Source organism: Mizuhopecten yessoensis, unplaced genomic scaffold (assembly GCF_002113885.1).
Source record: "Mizuhopecten yessoensis strain PY_sf001 unplaced genomic scaffold, ASM211388v2 scaffold8497, whole genome shotgun sequence".
In the NCBI taxonomy this organism is placed as follows: domain Eukaryota; kingdom Metazoa; phylum Mollusca; class Bivalvia; order Pectinida; family Pectinidae; genus Mizuhopecten; species Mizuhopecten yessoensis.
The window spans coordinates 51,262-72,259 of record NW_018407577.1 but is presented as its reverse complement, the minus strand read 5'-3'; the positions used below and the strand labels follow the sequence as shown (position 1 = coordinate 72,259).

The 20,998-nt window shown below is 38.5% G+C and overlaps 1 protein-coding gene across 1 annotated transcript; it reads left to right on the top strand.

The window, feature by feature from the left end:
- The first annotated feature begins 14,108 nt into the window (after positions 1–14,108).
- On the top strand, positions 14,109–20,693 carry LOC110456059 (SPRY domain-containing SOCS box protein 3-like). Its single transcript, XM_021506593.1, has one exon. The coding sequence runs from the start codon at positions 14,558–14,560 to the stop codon at positions 15,251–15,253; it is 696 nt and encodes a 231-aa protein (XP_021362268.1). The 5' UTR covers positions 14,109–14,557; the 3' UTR covers positions 15,254–20,693.
- The last annotated feature ends 305 nt before the right edge of the window (positions 20,694–20,998 follow it).

Sequence of the window (20,998 nt, the reverse complement as noted above, 5' to 3'; positions counted from 1 at the left end):
CATTATTGAAATGTTAAATCTGACACTTTGATAATAAATGAGAAACAGTCCAATCTAAACGATATTAGGTCTTTTACGTTAGTAAACAACTCTTGCAGTTCTAACGTAACATCCCCTAGCAAAGTAGTAATAAAACAATCACGTTCTAAAGTGTCAACATATACATATACAGCAACTGGATAGTGTTCACATATTTTGTAAGGAAAAAATCCCGTAGATCTACAATATCGGGATGGCGACAATCAATGCAAGAATGTGCTAAAGCATCTTCATCATAACAATTACATTTTAAACATAATAGTTCACAATCCGGACTAATTGTCCATAACTTCGCAATTTTCTGACAAAGTAAGCCATATCGAACATTTAATAACCGCCAGAAAAAGTAAAGTGGCGACGGTACTAGAGAAGTCTGAAGAATTTTGAAACGACTGAAATCATTGATGGCATTCAAGCGGGTTTTCTAATCGTCCTCCTCCTTATTCAAAACCGATTTTTCAACAATTTGTTTCCACTGAACCTTCTTCGGGAATGTACCCGATTTAATAAATTCATACAAATAATTTTGTAGACCATACTTATGTAAAATAGACCATACATTTGGAATTACACTATCGGTACTCTTGTAAATATAATACTTGTGTAATAAACGCAATAAAAATAGTTACTTAATGGCACAATATGGCATAAGATTGCACAACGATCCTAAATAATTGTGTTAATTGCGGAAAGGGATGTTAAACCCAACATTCCTAAACAGATGTCAGATCTAGTACGTAAAGGAAAACATTGAATCAATGTTTCACATAGATTTTGGATCTTTTCTAAACGACTCCAATCCGCACTGGAGAGAAGAAACCACAGTTCGCAACTGTATAGACCACGTGGTAAAATGATAGATCTGTACAGCCGTAAACCAACTAAAGGGTTGATATTCTCTCCTATCAGATTGGAACCGAGAAAACCAAAACATGAACTTCTAAACTTGTGCACGACATTGTCTATGTTGGGACGACATAGTTTATATTTGTCAAGGTAGACACAAACATGTACGATACTTTCTTCTTCATTTACTTCTATCGAACCAAGTAACCATTTGCGCTTAGATCTTATATACATCGTTTTCGATTCATTAAAAACAATTATACCGGTTTTGGAAGCATTATATGTAAACCTCCATTTACAACTGTACATGAAACACATATTCATTAATTTATCTAGACTACATTTGTTATACGCCAATAATACCATATCATCTGCCTGCGTAGGGCAAGTGACATTAACATTTTCAACAAAAAAATGCAGCATTTGAGTTACATAAACTACCTTACAATTCATTTATATACAAAGTATACATCCATGGAGATACAATACTCCCTTGCCTCGTTCCCTGTTCGATGGCGAACCATTTGGATTGAAAGTCTTGATTCAAAACACTACTCTGCATATCTGTAAACATTGAAGCTATAATATTTGTATATGTTTAACAGAAAATCCCATTTGATACATTTATGATATGAATGCATATAAGGGAATATATTGTGGACAATGTAAAGATACCCACTGTGGATAATATAAGGAAATCCCTTATCGACAATAACTAAACCCGTTGTAAGCAATATCATGGAATGAATTGTGGACAATTTCAATCATGATCGTGGACAAAACTAGGAATGTTTACACGGTGGCCATTGCAGATATGGCGAATTTCTCGGAAAATTGTCTCAAAGGAAGCATATCGCAGAATATCAGACTATCTTTAGGATCACACACATCTCTTTCATCGTCCGGATCGATTAATTGCTGACACGATTTCTCGTTACTGCCGTCGAGTTTTGCGTGTGAGGAGTACATTCCGTTAATTTATTCTCTGTACTAATTGGGTATTGATGGATTTCTTTATTGATAAAGCTGGTATTTGATTCACTCGTGTATATAGTCTGTTCTAAGTCCTGATAATGATGTAGTCGGCAGGTGCCCGTTATAGATACGTATAATGCTGGCATGGACGAGATGCCAGCTAGGCGGACAAAACATGCCACTCGAACGGAATTAACGCCGCTCGTCGATACTCGTCCAAACTTATGGTTCAGCCATTAGCAGTGATTAGGGACTATCAATACTGTCAGACACTGGATACGAAATACTGGTGCAGTTATCTAACATGAACAGTCACCTTTCCGTGCGTCCTCGGCGTATTAATTACCACGTTCTATCACCCGATCGATAACCGACGAATATCGATCGAATTCGAAAGGTCTTTCAGTGATATTTGAGCTCGCAGTAATTGACGTCTTTTGTACACGTAAAGACCCAGTTCAGGTTAGATTCATTAATCAAGCACATGGCTTACATGGAGCCACGTGCTGCCATGATGTGAGTAGTATGGGCGCAAGCATTGTCCGGTAAAATATCGTGTCCCGCGGCCACGGATCGAACGTAATATCCCTATCTGCAGGAAAAGCAATTAATTTGTGTAAATCAGTTTTCCTTGATCGGTAGAGGTTTGGTTATGTCACGAGTTTGCTTACGGAAGCTGAGACCGAGCTCTGTGGACGCCGGAAGCCGTATCTCTATAGTGTGTGAGTTAACGGACCGTTGGGGTTCATGGCGTTTGAACACAGCATTCATTACACCGTGATACTGATCAAAGAGACCGCGAACAGCGTTATCTCCTGAACACACGCGTTTTAATTTCACGTACTTGCTATATTACAGAATCTTACGTTTAACATACATCTGTAATATACTTGTCCCGAGTAAAGAGGGGTTCGGACAGGTACAGGGTATTAGCAATAAATGACATATGGAAGGTATGATTTTAATTTTTCACGGTGCTCTGGTGCCTTGCTTGAAGACTATTATAGAAGCTGGTCGATATTTTTTTTGATGTTACAACGATCAATAATTTTGTTCGGCACGGAATCACATGGGCCAGATTGTCACCAGTGTAATTTAAACAGTAAATTCGACTTTATTATAACATTACGTTTCTGGGTATTTGGTGATAACCAGCTTGTAACAATGGTAAATAATAAAAGTCTGTCCGTTCACACGCATACATGACCAATGAAGAAACAACTGGTGTATTTTTCTGTGTGCGGTTTGTTGTCGCAGGGGATTCGGCAGCCCGTTAGCGACTACTGTATACTGTTATTGTCCCGTTGTGTGTGATCAGCTATGTTCCACAGCGGGCTCGCGTCACACAAAAAGACCACGCTATATACCGCAACAGGTGCGCGTTACGCTTTCTAACAGTTTATATAGAACTAGAACTAACCGTTAAATAATAGATGGTCAGAATCTACTATGTCCACAGCCAGGTAACGGTTACGCTGGTCATTATAACGTGATCGTTTGCATCTGTCACCTTTAGGCCCCGCCCCACTTTCGCGTGCGGGTCGCGTGCTCTTTGTTCGTCTATTGTGATCGGCACGCGACACCAATGACACCTGCGCTTCGGTGATGTCGACAACCGTGAACAGGTAAGGCACAGGTGTATGCGACATCTACCTTCAGGGACTCACTGGTAGCCGGGCACGACAGCATTGATCCCACTATATCCGCGCACCTTAAAGTATTACTATCAGCACGGATTCTAATGTAATTCCGTTCTGGTACAATAAATTAATAACTATTCCATATAATGTTTATTACTGTGAAAGTGCAATTAAACACATGGACATAGATCCTGATTACAGTATTGCCAGACTCGGTAGCCGTCACAATTAAAACACAAATATATAGGAAGTCTATAATTATTGTTACATAAAAAACCACTGGCAGCATTCACTTTACCAAATATTACAACTATAGCAGGAAATCAAAACGCAACCAACATTTTCAAGCTTGAAGAAAATCCAACCAAGTCAACCCCGTATTTAATACAACAAAAGCCCCCCCCCATACACACCCACACACCAAAAATAACATTTTCATTTATTGCTAATGTTTGATCTTGAAATTATTTCATCAAGGAATATTAACGCTTCAGTAACTGGCTGAGAACGTACATACAGATCCGGACACGGAATTCGATGACACTTGGATTCCACACAAACAATCCGTCGACAACAACTAAACACGTGCATCGGATCACGTGTCGTCGCCTCATTTCCTGTTTAGAATGTTGGTTGGTGACACTGGACCGGCGCCCTGGTGCCACGAAGGCTGCCTGGCAACTGTATGAGAGGAAGTGGCCCACAGCGGAAGCTGCGGTAGTAATACCCGGAACGCCCAACTCCATGGGAGAAAGTTGGATAGCTAATAATCCAAGTTCACTAAGTAAACTCTACTACCATAAATAACGGCTTTTTAAGGACACTTTTTTTTATTGAACCAAAGATTATTTCCAGATTGGCGTTAGTTAAAATAATAATGCGTAGTGATATAAAGTTGTATTAACGTTTACGAAGTTTCAGATTTCCTAATTCATAGGGTATGTCTTAAACCGCGCAAGTCATCGCAACCATAGTTTTTAAATCAGAAGCAGAATGGGGAGGGGTCTTGTCAATGCGATATATCGGTATTTGAACGATAAAACACGATCTTAGGAAGATTGGAGTTCTGACGGAATCCAGCTACTATTTTTGGGATTTATAAAATATATAACTTAGCAGTGATAATCATTTAGTCTTATTGGCGGTTGCGCAAGATTTTATAATATTGAAAGTAAGAAAATACCAGAACAGGAAGCTGTTTCGTTAAATGAATTATTTTTTTCTTATTGCGACATTTGATATAGCACCCTATCTGGCTAGAATAAGCCTCTCTAAAGCACTCTTCAGATATTTACAATTCATACAATCAATAGGTATGAGGACCTCATGGGATCTGCATCATCAGGCGCTAACTACAGGCTGTATGCCACTTTACTAATACCTCCACGTGTGTTAGAGCCTGGTTGTGTGCTTCAGGTGTATTGGTATATGATACTGTTCCAAGGTTTTACAGTGGGTCCGTGTTTATAACGACATCTTTCTTAGTTCCAAATCATTTGAATTGCGCAGCACAGACACTGTCATTCATTCATTCATTTCTTTATTCCTCCAAATTGGAGAGTTACATGTACATGTATATGGACATAAATATAAATAAATACAGAAAAAGAAATCATATGTAAAGTAAAGAAAAAGGAGTTATTCTAAAGTGGACAAAACCAATACCATTTTATATTCTCCCGAGGTAATCGGTGATGACTGGGCCGAGTGGTGATAGGACCTCGCCGGAGTGCTAATATTTATATGAAACAGACATGGAATGTCTTTTCGCCTAAAGAATTTCGTATAGCCCATGATGTTCCCCGTTACTTATATGAATATACCAATCAAAAAATAAAAAATAAAAATGATAGATAATCTCTGATGTCTTACAGCTGGAATCTATGGTGGCATATTTCTGCCATCCACTTGCGACTTACGAGTCACGTATGTCGACATAATTATTGAAAGATGTCGACATAATCTGAGAATATGTCGACATAATCTGAGAAGATGTCGACATAACTTTTAAATTATGTCGACATATTATCACATTTGCCGAGATAATTTTGCCGAGATAATTATCTCGTAAGTGGGTAACTCGGCTTTTTATCGTGTTAATGCTCGGGTGTGACATCGACTTACGACTTGCCACTTACGACTTATTTATGTAAAATCCCTCTTTGATTGATAAACTCTGTACATCATAGTAACCTACTGTAATATCCATATCTTTGATTTCCCATATTTACATTGATTTTACCAAGTTACTCACCAGTATAGTCACCACTGTTCAGTCACCATCAGCCCACCTTCGCGGTCCTCGTGCACAAGCCTCGTTTTGGTAAGTCGGCAATAATCTACTAGGATGTCGACATAAATAAGTCGTAAGTGGCAAGTCGTAAGTGGCAAGTCGATGTCACACCCGAGCATTAACACGATAAAAAGCCGAGTTACCCACTTACGAGATAATTATCTCGGCAAAATTATCTCGGCAAATGTGATAATATGTCGACATAATTTAACAGTTATGTCGACATCTTCTCAGATTATGTCGACATCTTTCAATAATTATGTCGACATACGTAACTCGTAAGTCGCAAGTGGATGGCAGAAATATGCCACCATAGGAATCGCTTATTGTAATCGTTGTCGATTGTTAAAAATATGCAAATTACTTGCGCATGTTTTACTTTCGTTTTGATGACGTAAATTCCGTGGTATAGCATTCACTATACTGAAAACCCAAATGCATCTTTCCTTTGAAAGTATATAAATTTCACATTGATATTTTACCTGCATCGCTTCATCAAATCCAGTAATATACTTAAATTGTAAAAATATTAATACCGATTCATGTATTATTATGGATGTTTTTATTTATTTAAATGTATTGTTGGAGAATTGAGACGTTGATAAGTTTAATCTCTGCCAATCCCTCGTTCAATATGCTGTCAGGTACATGTACGTGTAAATGTATATCTAATAAGTTGTAAAACTTCCGGAAATAAGTTGAATTGAATAACTTAAATCCAGCGTGTAATAACCACAGATGATTATCAAAAACGTCGGTGACATTATAGAGCAAACGAGTACAGTGGTACCAGATGTTAGGGATGGAGGGGACAGGAAACAGTGATGGGAGGAGTGTGTACTGGACAACCCCGGGGGTTCTCGCGCCGTGCTGATCTAAATCCCCGATGGAGTTCTGTAAGGTGAACCTCAGAAGGTGTTCTCATGCCGTGCTGATCGAAAGCCCCGGGGGAGTTCGGTAAGGTGAACCTCAGAAGGTGTTCTCGTGCCGTGCTGACCTGTGACCCCGGGGGTCTATCTGTTGATGACATGTATTCTAATTACACTCGATCCTACAGGATATCGGATGTTTGGTGTCAGGAGGATCATCTGTATCAGCGAAAGTGTCAATACTGACCAGTAATTATGACACGGATGCGCGGGATGTTTACAGGAGGTCATTTACAGCGCAATCACGCCTAGGCATTATCGCTTTTAATTCATATATACTTTAATCTTAATCATCGTTTCCTTTTTGTTGCATAACAATTGATCAAAACTCGTGTCTAAATTCGAGGAAATATACGGATAGATACGGAAATAAAATACCTAAACCACGGATTTAGATAGCAATCTGGTTCCGTGCCTAAACTATATATCTGTACACATGTCTTTCCTTTGGTCGAATAACACAGTGTGACGGTAACGTCAGGTTCAAGGACAGACATGTACCCCGTCAGATATTAGATGATGTCAAAAATGCAGACTTAGAGTCGGTAAAGTCAGGTTTCAAAATAAACCGAGACGTATATACCCCTGGTTTTTTACGTTTCTGATATGAACAGAGACGTAACCTGGCTTTATACGTTTCTGATATTAACAGAGACGTACATACCCCTGGCTTTATACGTTTCTGATATTAACAGAGACGTACCCTGGCTTTATACGTTTCTGATATTAACAGAGACGTACATACATCTGGCTTTATACGTTTCTGATATTAACAGAGACGTACCCTGGCTTTATACGTTTCTGATATTAAGAGAGACGTATATACCCCTGGCTTTATACGTTTCTGATATTAACAGAGACGTACCCTGGCTTTATACGTTTCTGATATTAACAGAGACGTACATACATCTGGCTTTATACGTTTCTGATATTAACAGAGACGTACCCTGGCTTTATACGTTTCTGATATTAAGAGAGACGTATATACCCCTGGCTTTATACGTTTCTGATATTAACAGAGACGTACCCTGGCTTTATACGTTTCTGATATTAAGAGAGACGTATATACCCCTGGCTTTATACGTTTCTGATATTAACAGAGACGTACATACCCCTGGCTTTATACGTTTCTGATATTAAAAAGAATTCAATGCCTCGAACAAGCTACATCTGTATTAATAGCGAGCAATATTTGTTATATTATCAATACATTTCAATTAACGAGTGTGTGAAATTCAATTATTGTAAACTGCTTCTCAATTATACAGACTTTAAATTAATCAGGTGTTCAATTAAACCGACTTTAAATTAATCAGGTGTAAAAAATTCAAAACTGTCCAGGTAGGCGTAACGACATGACTGTTGTTTGGTGAGACGACACCCGATGGCGGACCGAACCGTATACCCAGCACAAAGGTCGTCAACTTCAAATATGTATGAGGTCCCTCAGATGGTATTGATAGCGGCTAATTTACCTCTGATGTTTCCACTGATTTTAATGGTTTAAATTTCATAAAACATTCAACAGTTTTTTCTATGACAGTCGATTAGAAAGTGCCGAATTGAAAATCTATGTTTAAAGGCTTCCGTATCGCACACCTGTCGGGTCATTAAACCTGCCAGGAATTGCTTACCAAAGTGGTGCTTGCTGACGATCATGAAATATTCAGAATGCTTTCTAGACAGAATTTCCAGTTTACATTATAGACAAATCTAGCGCCAACTTCAACGGCTTTTCTATAACGATCAACACATTTAAAAATAGTAAGCTGTTAAATGAAAATAGAATTACCAGAAAAATGACTATTGATTAATATGTTATATTTTGTGATTAAACTGGGAAATCTTCGAGCAGATTTTGTAAATTACTGATACTATATTCATAAATCTGATCATGATTAGATATGTTTTCACAAACAAGTTTTTGGTAGTTGTCAATATGGTCTTGCCTAAAGGTTCAGAAAAATGTCAAGCGATGCGTTATGAGCTGGAATGTTTCTGTTTACCTGAAACAGAAAAAAACCGTTGAAAACAAAACACATTGTTCTGTTAACATTTCATCTCCATATGTGGCCTAAGTCTCAACTCTACCGGTCGATTCAGGACACGCACAGCTGTTGAGAAACTTCGGCCACCGAATGTCCAGTAGTGGTCAGTTTGTGGTCATTTCGGACCAAGGCGGGCACCTGTTAATTCAAGTGTCCGGAGAATGACCGTGAAATTTACCTAAAGTGGACATGAAGTCGATTTTTGTCCCGAGTCGCCACGCGAGGACTCGCGACCTGACAAAGACGGAGGCGTGGTGGTCACTCCGCACAATGACCGATGGTTTAGATTGTTTGCCGAGTTCATTAGTGTCAAAGGCAATCTCGGGTCTCTCACATGCAAGGGCTGGAGTTATTTTTGGGGCATTTTCTTCGAAAATTAATAAACGGGCAGGATTCATTACCGTAAAGCAAGCTGTTGTTTCCTTACAGTTCCAGCTGTACATACGGGTGCGTCATGTCAGTTGCTTCTAAGTGAGTCCGTAGGCTTATACAAAATGTATGCGCGCACGAAGAAAATTGGCATATTTTCCTAAGTTGGAAACTGAAATTCAAGAAAAACATTTACGCCAATTTTTTTTTTATTCAACTGGATGATTAATAATAGGAAAATTTCTATTTCATTCTTAGTAATACGGCAACATCCGAACTTGTACATTGTATTCGTGAACTATTCTTATGCTAGAGCATGGTGGATGGATTCTACTACGCAGTCCAAATGGAAACAAGAAATGGTGCTTGGGCAGAGTATCTGAGTTTGAACGTCGGAATGGTTTTATACATACAGGACCCCATCCCGTAACCACTTCAAAACGAAAATAAAATATCTAAGAGATAGAAATTCTATCATTTATTAAAATTATGATCGAACAAATTTCAATTACTTAATTTACAAGAAGACAGGTTATTTTTAGCCGTTACTTTTTTTTACAGTCATTTTTGAACTATATCAATTATTTTACTTTTGATACAAATTCGGATACCTACTGTTGTTATACTTTCGCTGGTATATAATATATCCGTGTTTATCAGAAGCTGTATACTTTTTATAACGTTATTAATTTTAATTCTATTTTACCATAGATACGATCATTTTACTCTAAATAAATCGTTGCTATGCTATATATCCATAAACTTCCCCTCTCTCGGCAAGAGACATTTGGTCGAGCTGTCACCAGGGCCCATATTCATGAAACCGTTCTCATGCTCAAGCATGGATTTTGTGCTCAAGCCTAATTTCCTGCTCTTGTTATAACTTAATAAATATATCTTGTGTTGTCAATGATTTGGAAACATTTTTAAGAGACTTGAAGACAAATACTGTTTTCAATGTTTTCATTTGACTTTTTGATCGTTTGACATGATTTAAGCGAGTTACAAGAAAGTAGGTTTGAGCACAGAATCCATGGTTGAGCACGAGAACGGTTTCATGAATACCGGCCCTGGTCATATATCATAGATCACATAGATATGTATGTACATGACAGAATATCTTTTGGTGTGTTAACAGGACCAGGAGGACACTCAGGCAACACATTGGTAACAAAGGAATAAACCGCTGCTCCATATAATACCGTCAAAGCTTCTCAAAGCATTTTATTGTCCTAATTAAAATAAAGTGTGAATACATTATAGGATGAAAGAGACTATAACCAAATTTACCGTTTTCAATATCTCTTTATTTCTCAAATTTACCGTCAAATCAGCTGCACGTTATTTTTATCAATGAAATTTTCAAAGGAGAATCAAAATTTGGCATCGCAATCAAAGTAACCCAGAATAGATAGCTAATTTTCAAAGGAGTGTCGGAATAAAGTTCAGCTGCAATTTTAATATTTTGGACGGTCGAACAGTTGCACCATTCCGAATATTTCAGGCGCGACCACATCAAACGGCGCTATTAGAACCCAAAGACCCCAAAATTATAAGATCGATACTACGACCAAATTAGCTAGCATTACGCCGGCTGATTGAAGACGGAAACCGGGGCCGCTTTGTCTCATAACACATGTTAAGTCTGTCTTTGATTTTAGTTGAATTTAATTATAACGGCATCCAAAGCTAACGGTTGATCTCATCAGAAACGAGCATATGGAGGGATGTTTATGAGAGTTAGTGTCCTGTTACTGTGTCCTACCATAGTTGTGGTGAAGCAGCATTTCTAAAACTGGATAAGCCTTTGGTGATTGATTCCTGAGGCTCGCGACATGCACCAACACTTTATAAGTTTTGCAAACAGTCGAACTGTCGATCAGCCGTTTCTTAACGCGAGCGCACCATGTGTGTCCGAAACGATTGATTAAAAATTAGATATTCCAAAAACCAAGACGACACAGAAAGTGTTTTCCTTTGAGACTCCGGTATTATGTCTGACTGTGTGTTTGTTTTGAAGCACATTAATTTATTATAGAATAAGCAATTAGACACATGACCAGATTAGTATGGCAATATTTAAGGGTATAACGATACACATTGTTCACGATACGGTACGTATCGCGATACCACACTGACGTTACGTATTTCCATACAAAACTGATGAAACACTACGTATCTCGATACAACACTCACGATACGATACATATCTCAATACAACACTCACGATACGTATCTCAATACAACACTCACGGTACGATACGTATCTCAATACAACACTCACGATACGATACATATCTCAATACAACACTCACGACACGATACATATCTCAATACAACTTTCACGATACGTATCTCAATACAACACTCACGATACGATATGATCTCAATACAACACTCACGATACGATACATATCTCAATACACCACTCACGATACGATACATATCTCAATATAACACTCACGAAACGATACATATCTCACTACAACACTCACGATACGATACATATCTCAATACAACACTCACGATATGATACATATCTCAATACAACACTAACGATAATATACGTATCTCAATACAACACTCACGGTATAGCATATACAATAAGATAAGTATACTGATAAAAGATTTTCGATACGATACACATATCGACACAACATTGGCGATATGATATATGTGTCGATGCGACAGCAAGATACGGTGCGTATCTCGATACAATACTCAATATACGATACAACAATATTCTTTTCTTTGCTCGCACAACATTCTTTGTTCAGGAACAAGGGTTAGAACATGTTCTGATCCAAGCACATGTGTCGCATTCTGTCCCTGTCCGTTGAGTATAGTGACGTAGAATATAGCACATCTTGGACAACGATATATACTTGCATTGATGAGTCTGTTTGAGATATCCAGGAAATATTTCCTGTTTTGTTTTATAAGACAGACTTGGGTGGCATCTGTTCTCACAGCCTGAGAAACATCTAATCCCCACTACCACCAAGCAGGGAAGGACGAGATTTAGTTTTAATCAGATTGTCTCCACATCAACCTCTATGCATTCTCTTTTTCTTTGAGATTAAATCTGCACCGGGTTCTTTGTAGAAAAACTGAATGCACGTGTTACAACTCGTTATCATTTTTGTGCTTATATTTTCTACCGGGACATAGTTACGTATATGACCATTGTTGATCGACACGTACGTGGGCCTAACTGGGTCAATTAAAACTTTAAAACGATTACTTAATTTGAGTCTGTCTGTCTGTTTGTCTGTCTTCTCCTTTACTTATCCCCCTAGGACACTTCTACCCTGTCTATACATATAGGCAGTTCAGCGTTTCTTTTAATTTGTTCTTGCAGTACAATCGACCTTTGAAATTGATATAAACAGCGTTGGCTATGTCAGCATGGATACCTACCGAGAGCTGAAAAGGTGAATGGGCCACCATTCAAAACGGATAAATGAGTTTAGTACAATACGTTTGATAAAAAATATTTAAATATGTAGATAGTCCCCGGAATCCGTGGGGAGGGCGACAGATGGAGTTCCGTATGTCCGTGCCCGTACGCCGTTCGGTTTGTTAGAGATCGATCTATCGACCAGTGTTGGTTTGTTGACAATCAACTGGTGCTTACAGAAACGTTACGCGTAGCTCGACATCTGGACCACACTAATACCCCACTGGGAACAAAGACAAATCTCAGCAGGAGAATAGGGCGAAAAGGGACAGACTCATTTCGAATTATAGACTTACTTGTTGTACACGTGCTACAAGTATAATTATAGAGTTTCCTCTCTGTAGGATTTGTATGGAACGCCAAATTAACATATATATATATATATATATAATCAATTAACTGTACCTATCTTCAAAAAAATGAAGATAGGTACAATTAATTGAAGATAGGTACAATCAATTCAACATAGCACGGAATTAGATTGGCTATCTAAGTCCGTGAATATAGGTACAATTAATTGAATATAGGTATAATTCAATTGAAGTTAGGTACAATCACGCAATAAATGAATATATGTGAATTTGGTTTTTCCACATATTTGCGCAAAGAGCATTTATTTAGCATTCCAGTTCATCTGGGTTACAACAAAAATCGTATACATGCATAATTATATAGAGAGACGAATGTAGTCAGAGATATAATACCGAAATTAATCTGTAATCCAGAATATAACAAACAAGTTAAGGACCTTAATCTTTTCCGGATAACAGTCGGTTGATAGTATCCGTTTCCGGATCAATCACATAGAGCGATCCCAGATAAATAAGACTGACCTTTCCAAACTCAAGCTACATTGTAAAGTAGTGAGTATTGTTATTAAGCAATGTTAGTGGTGTTTTATATCACAAGAATATAAAAATACAATCTTAGTATAGTATATATATTATATGCGACAGAATGATGATGGAATATAATGTATTTACATTTTAAACATAGTATATATACTATACAGTGAATATTTTACTGGACGGGATGGGAGAAGGGAGCGGGTCTAAATAACACGAAAACTATTGTCAGGCGTCTCTGGCGTATTGAATAGGATATTGATCTTTCGGATTTTAAGTTCATCATGTTTCAATGAGTTTTATTTACAGTTTGTAGAAATAAAACTCCGATATATTATATATATGAAAAACAAATGGAACTTTTAGTCCGAGTAGGGCACAACTTGGAACCTTATTATAATATTTTACGAGATATAATAAATTAATTCTATGAACATAACAGAGACAATGCGTGTTCCGAACTATATCTAGTTAGCGGTGACACGGTGCGACCTCTTTGACGGGAATAGTAACAGCTGTTGTCAACGGCCGCCGGTACAAATCCAAGCCATGCCCCGCCCACTTTGTCCCGTAATCCAATCGGTGCAGATGATTGACAGTCATGGTGGCACGTGGCTGTCGCGCGACATCAATGTTTGCGAATGTGATAACAAACGATTATTATTGAAAGAAGGTGCAAGTACAGGTCTTTGTTTTCACGGACGAAATGTGACAAACGGAATAACGGCTATTTCTATTGTAACGGAGTCGATATAAACGGGGGCCACACCGGGTCACATGTTAGAGAGAGCCACGCAGCCAAGCTGGTAACACGCGCTACAGTGGCTTAGTCTGACGGATGACAACACGGCCACACACACACACATATATATATATATATATATATAAATACTTGAAAGGAATATGTGTTGATGATCTTATGGATTATTGATGAAAACACAAATCTGAAATGAAATATCGGAAAACGTGGTAGCGCGTATGTTGAAACACACCAGGACGTTTTCCCATTGTGGAGTTCCATAGAGTTATCGATCTGTATTTTATTTGACATATCAGGCCAGGGAAACTGAGGCAGCAAAACGGTGCTATCGACCTGTGCTTAGCGATACCACGATGGTTCGCAGCTACCAGCAGACTACAGAGCTTCTCAATAACGGTTTTGAGGAGCAGTGGACGTGGAATAAAAAGGACAAATCTCACGAAGTTCGTTTATACGGGACTAAATTCCAAACAGCACACTTCCACCCGAACTGGTCCAATGGAACCGCTGGAGTTCGGGGCTCGCAGGTCCTCAACGATGGGAGGCATTACTGGGAAATTAAAGTCTCCCAGCGAATATTTGGGACCAGTATGATGTTTGGTGTGGGCACGAGACGTGCCCGACTACATGTGGATGCGTTTGTGAATATGTTGGGAGAGGACGGTCAGAGCTGGGGCCTGTCCCACAAAGGACTCCTGTGGCATAGTGGACGCTGGAGACAATACACCACGCCCTTCAAGGAGAACGAAGCCACTGTGGTTGGAATGCTCTTCGACGGAAACGAAGGAACCCTCAGTTTCTTCAAAGACGGAACGTATCTTGGAGTGGCATTTTCAGGTTTAAATGAGATTGAAGAAGAACTTTTCCCAATTGTGTGTTCCACCGCAGCCAAGACGGAGATGACTCTCGGAGTGCGGAGACGAGGATATGTCAGTCTACAGGACAGATGCAGAGCCACCATCTTATCAAAGGTGAAACAGAACAATGATATAGACAACCTGCCCCTCCCGAGACGGATCAAATCGTTCCTCAAAGATGTGGCAAAGTGACATATTACCATGCCGGCGGTGCCGTGTTAGAAATGGTGAACTTTGTATAGTGTAAGAACGGTATGTACATGTTGCGAGTTATACGAGAGAGATACGTTAATTACGATAGTTGGTGCTATATATTTATCGTAAATGCCAGATTCAGAACAAAACACTATGGTCAAAGCAACTTCTTATGATTATATTTATTTTTGGATTGATTTTTCCCCTTTTTATTAGATACATTTCCGTTCATTATACAGTTATAAGTCAGTATTCTCCGAGAATTTTGTACTCTGTATCCCCGTATGGTGTTCTATTCCAATATGGCTACCCTATCATTCATTGATGACCGCAGGTTGATGCTGTGGACTGGTATACATATATGAAATATTAATTATGTAAATTCAGTCTGAAGCGCCAGCCCTATTTTCCACACATAGCCACAAGGCTGGCGTATTATCCATAATTTATAACCTTATCATTTGTCGCGTGCCAAAACCAGTCAAGCCCAATGACAGTTCGTTTGACCTACCCTGTATTCACCGAAAATCGGCAGAAATTCACGATTGAAAACTTACCGAAATATTGCAGAAACAAATATGTATTTTTAAATTTCAATTTTTTTTTCTAATATAATTAAATCGGTTTGCCCGACTCATTAATATGTAAATTTCTGACTGATTAGTGAAGAATCGTGTTTTCACAAAGCGGAGAGTACAGGGCCTCGTATTGATTTCCTATAGTATAACAGTATACGTCTAATTTTAGCTGTGGCCCTGGTTCGTGTTTGCATTGTGTGATTCAGACATTATTATCGAAAAATTCAATAATTTGAGGCCCTTGAGGGGGAAAATGATTTTCCTGATCCAGTAAATGATATAATGGAACATCTGTTTCCATTGACGGAACACACTCGGTATCATCTGGGTGCTCCGGTCCGGCTCGCCTTTGTCAAACAAGTTTAGTCACAACGTCAATAATTACTGACTGTGTTATCACATTTATGATAAATGTCCCATTTTTTACGTGACATTGTTTAGCCATCATGTGTTACTGTTTTTATCTACACGTCACACGAGTGAATGTTTTTTAGTATGTGCTTTAGTGGTTTTTAGTTGGTTATAATATGCACGTGCATTTTATTTGTCGTCTTACGAACAAAAAAATCTCGAACCACGCCGTTTGTAATTGGCTGGTTTACGGATGAGTCTCCTAGTCAAGACTTGTAAATATGTATATATTATTTATATCACTATATAAATGTCCATATTTAGATTAGATCACTTGTATATATCGCACACAACTGTATTTATGTAGAAGGAACGAATGTCTCGCTACAACGGATCTGTTGAAATCCAAACGTGTAAAATAGAAATTTTGTAAGTTTTTAAATAATAGCGTAGTGTATATATATATTTATAGCATACATTGAATTAATCAATTTGTTTATATATATAGATTGAATTTTGAAAATGATATAAAATATGAAATTAACATACTGCTGCATCGCGAGGTTTCATGTCAACAAAGAACGCATCATCTTTTACTACACACATGGTAATTTAGTATATATATATTTATAATATGTAATTATAGTAATTTAGTATATATGTCTATAGTATATGTTATCATACTACGACCCCTAGACTTGTTTGACAAACACCTGTGAGTTAAGAAACATATCTATTCACTAACCTCCCAGTTTAAATTAAATCGAATTTCGATATAAAATATACATATATAATATAAAAAGAACAAATCTCAACTACGAGTCTTTAGTACTTTCATCTCGTCAAGGTGATTCTTCAGACTATATATATATATATATCATCAGTCGTTCTCTGTTATAAGATATTTTGGGGGCTTTACAAGTCTACGGGTCGTAGTATTTAGTTATGTAGTAGAGTTAGACAGCTTGGTCACAGTTGTCCTGGTAGATCAGTAGGTTAGTGTGGTGGGGGTGTAGGATGTAGAAGTAGGCCCAGTAGAGATACTTAGTTAGGCGTAATCACAGGGACCAGACTACATTTACCCGTTACATAGCATCCGTATTATACCAAGTCCCTGTGTAACAAGTGTATGTAATTCATAAGTACCTTTTCTCGGTGAAATTAACGACGGGCATATCGAACCTGAAACGGAAAAACTGATACCCTACATTTTAAAGTGAAATCTGGTTCCTATCTGCATCTTTGTTGTGTCTGTGAAGGGTTAGTAAATTCTTGTGGGGTGAAGGTAGGTGTGGTCACGTGTTGTGAGGTGGAGCTAGATGTGGTCACGTGTTGTGGGGTGGAGGTAGATGTGGTCAGATGTTGTGGTTGGAGGTAGGTGTGGTCAGGTGTTGTGGGGGTGGAGGTAGATGTGGTCAAGTGTTGTGGGGTGGAGGTAGGTGTGGTCAGGTGTTGTGGGATGGATGTAGATGTGGTTACGTGTTGTGGGGTGGAGGTAGATGTAGTTACGTGATGTGGGGTGGAGGTAGGTGTGGTTACGTGTTGTGGGTGGAGGTAGGTGTGGTCACGTGTTGTGGGTGAAGGTAGGTGTGGTCACGTGTTGTGGGGTGGAGGTAGGTGTGGTCAGGTGTTGTGGGGTGGAGGTAGGTGTGGTCACGTGTTGTGGGTGAAGGTAGGTGTGGTCACGTGTTGTGGGTGGAGGTAGATGTGGTCAGATGTTGTGGTTGGAGGTAGGTGTGGTCACGTGTTGTGGGGTGGAGGTAGGTAAGGTCAGGTGTTGTGGGATGGATGTAGATGTGGTTACGTGTTGTGGGGTGGAGGTAGGTGTGGTCACGTGTTGTGGGTGAAGGTAGGTGTGGTTACGTGTTGTGGGGTGGAGGTAGGTGTGGTCGGGTGTTGTGGGGTGGATGTAGGTGTGGTCACGTGTTGTGGGTGAAGGTAGGTGTGGTCACGTGTTGTGGGGTGGAGGTAGATGTGGTCATATGTTGTTGGGTTGAGGTAGGTGTGGTCACGTGTTGTGGGGTGGAGGTAGGTGTGGCCAGATGTTGTGGTTGGAGGTAGGTGTGGTCACGTGTTGTGGGGGTGAAGGTAGGTGTGGTCATGTGTTGTGGGTGGAGGTAGGTGTGGTCACGTGTTGTGGGGGTGGAGGTAGATGATTTATATATAGGCCTCGATGTGAGTATTTGAAGTACCCGTACTATGAGTGTGTACTAGTCAGTAGTTTAGTGGTGGTGGGATTAGACAGATGGCGTCATATATCTTATCGTCATAGAGACATGTGTTGTAGTTCAGGACTGATGGACATAAACGAAACACTGCGTGCAAGGACAAACACTGCACGGCAGGACAAAGGCATGCAGATATGCAAATTCACGCACGTGCGACAGAGGTCTGGTGATTCAGCAGTTGTTAATTGACGCGATGCTATCAATATTTCAGACAAATAATGGCCAACTAGTTGTAAAGAAATTTAGTGCTCACCGTTTTGGATTTTTTGACGGCCGTCCAAACATGTTTCGTTTTCATCTCGTTTATCTCGCATAAGAAAAAGTGAAATCAAACAAATTGGTTAGTTCAAGTGTTGTATAATGATTTCGCCTGGAATATGCAAAGTTGGATTTCCGAACAAATTGCAGTGTATTTAAACTTGTATGTATTGATGACTAGATTATGCATAGTGTATATATGTGATCTGATAGCGAGTGCGTGTGTGACGTGTGTGTGGGGTAGCGTGTAGACATGGATAGAACAATTAGGCTGGGTCCTATGTGCAATAGTTACTATCCTCCAATGGCTGTGGTCAGCTGCACGTGTCCGACACGTGGTCAGTCCGGCCGCAGTCGGCGAGTTTTCAAAGTGATCTCATAATCCTATGTACATAAAATCTTAATATTAGTGTTTTCTATGACCTTATACCTATGCCCCCTTACGTGAGTATAATATCATATACCAAAATGAAAAACAATGATAGAGAGTAGGTTGAATAGCAATTTCATTTTCAAACGTGTACTTTTAAATATTTTTTTATTTATCGCTTTTATATCAGTGCAATATTATTACATGTTTTTTTTTAAAGTCAAAGATAGCGGCACGTGCACTTCAATGTATTACTGAACATAAATATTCATTTAGAGAAATAAGTAGATTATTGTTTAATGCTGTCTTTGGCATTTAACAGGGTACTGATTATATCAGTATTATTGAATACATTTTTATACTTCCTGCTCAAATAAATGGGTGTCCACGTACAACAGATCGTATCACACCTCTTAAGGAAGTGTGACGGTTGGTCAGCAGGATATGTCCGACTCTTTATTTGTCCAAGTGATGTTATCTGACCACTTAGTAAATAGAACGTCAAAAAGGGTCGGACAATTAAAGGGGCGGCAAAAAGGGCTGGGAATCAACCAGCAGCATCTCTAGTATGCCATAAAATAACGCTTTACGTGTAAAACAAAATTTCTAGTAGACGTAATAATTTACTCGGAATATACTTTAAGGATTAATGTGCACTTTTCAATTTACTTTAGTACTATATATGTTTAATTTATTTTATTGTAGTAGTAGATTTACACTCGGAACTCTTAACTTCCCTACTGTGTACGTTAGTAAGAGTATAATTAATTAATGGCGTAGACACTCGGAACTTATTTGTATCCTTTATGTGTAACCTACCCCTATGAGGTATCGGTGCGGTTTATCTTACCTAGCCCACATCAGTATTTTTATTTTATCTGATCAAGTTATCATACTGAGTTTCTATAATGTTGGTAATATTATTTGCTATATTTGTCTATTCTAGCCGTACAAACTGTTATTGACTCGTTTAAAAACCGTTAGCATTATAGTGTATTATGCTATTATTAATATTAGCATTTTAGTGTATTATGTTATTCGTTTTCAAATAACGATAATCAGGTTCTTTTAATGTGAACAAAGTAACATATTATTTATATTATGTTGTTAATATTATTTTAATTAAGTTGTCCGGTTTACTTATTTTTGACAATTTAGTTTTTTATTTAATATATTGACTATATATACATGTAGTTGTATCGACGAACATGTGAATTGGCATAAGAAAATCTTGTGAATTATTAAGTTAGATTTTTATATTAAGTATCACGGAGTTAGATAATCTAATTTCGTGGTAGAGTGCGAGGTATATTTTGTAAGGGCGTGTTTGGATCATACACGTGTTACATGCATATGTGTGTACACGTGTAATGTATGTGTGGTATATTTGTGTAAGAGCGTGTTTGCATGGTACACGTGTTACATACATGTTTGTACACGTGCACTAATGTATATGTTACATGAATATAAGGCTATACGTAGATGGTGCACGTGTTTACACGTGTAATATATGCGAGAACATTGTCTATATGTGTATGGTAGACATATTGGGTGGTTGGCAATAATATTAACTCGTGAAGTGAACAAAACTTGTGTACATGCATTTGCGTACCATTTCTGAATGATAAAATTGATATAAATAAAAAGGATAAATTGATATTAATGACACGTTTGTTTTTTGTTGTATCCTCCATCACGTGGTACCCTGTTCTGGTTGGGTTAATGATTCATCAGAAAACTCGTACTAAAAGCTACACTGGTGCGACCGACGACTGTTATTTTTAGGTCACCTGAGACAAAGTCTCAAGTGACCTATTGCGATCGCCTTTTGTCCGTCGTCGTCCGTCGTCCGTCGTGCGTCCGTAAACAATTTACATTTTCGACTTCTTCTCCAAAACCCCTGAACCAATTTCAATGAAATTTTGCAGGGACCTTCCATGGACAAAGGTCAACAAAA

What these genes read in the sequence shown, in the direction of transcription:
- LOC110456059 (XM_021506593.1), top strand. Translation starts at nt 14,558, where the DNA reads ATGGTTCGCAGCTACCAGCAGACTACAGAGCTTCTCAATAACGGTTTT.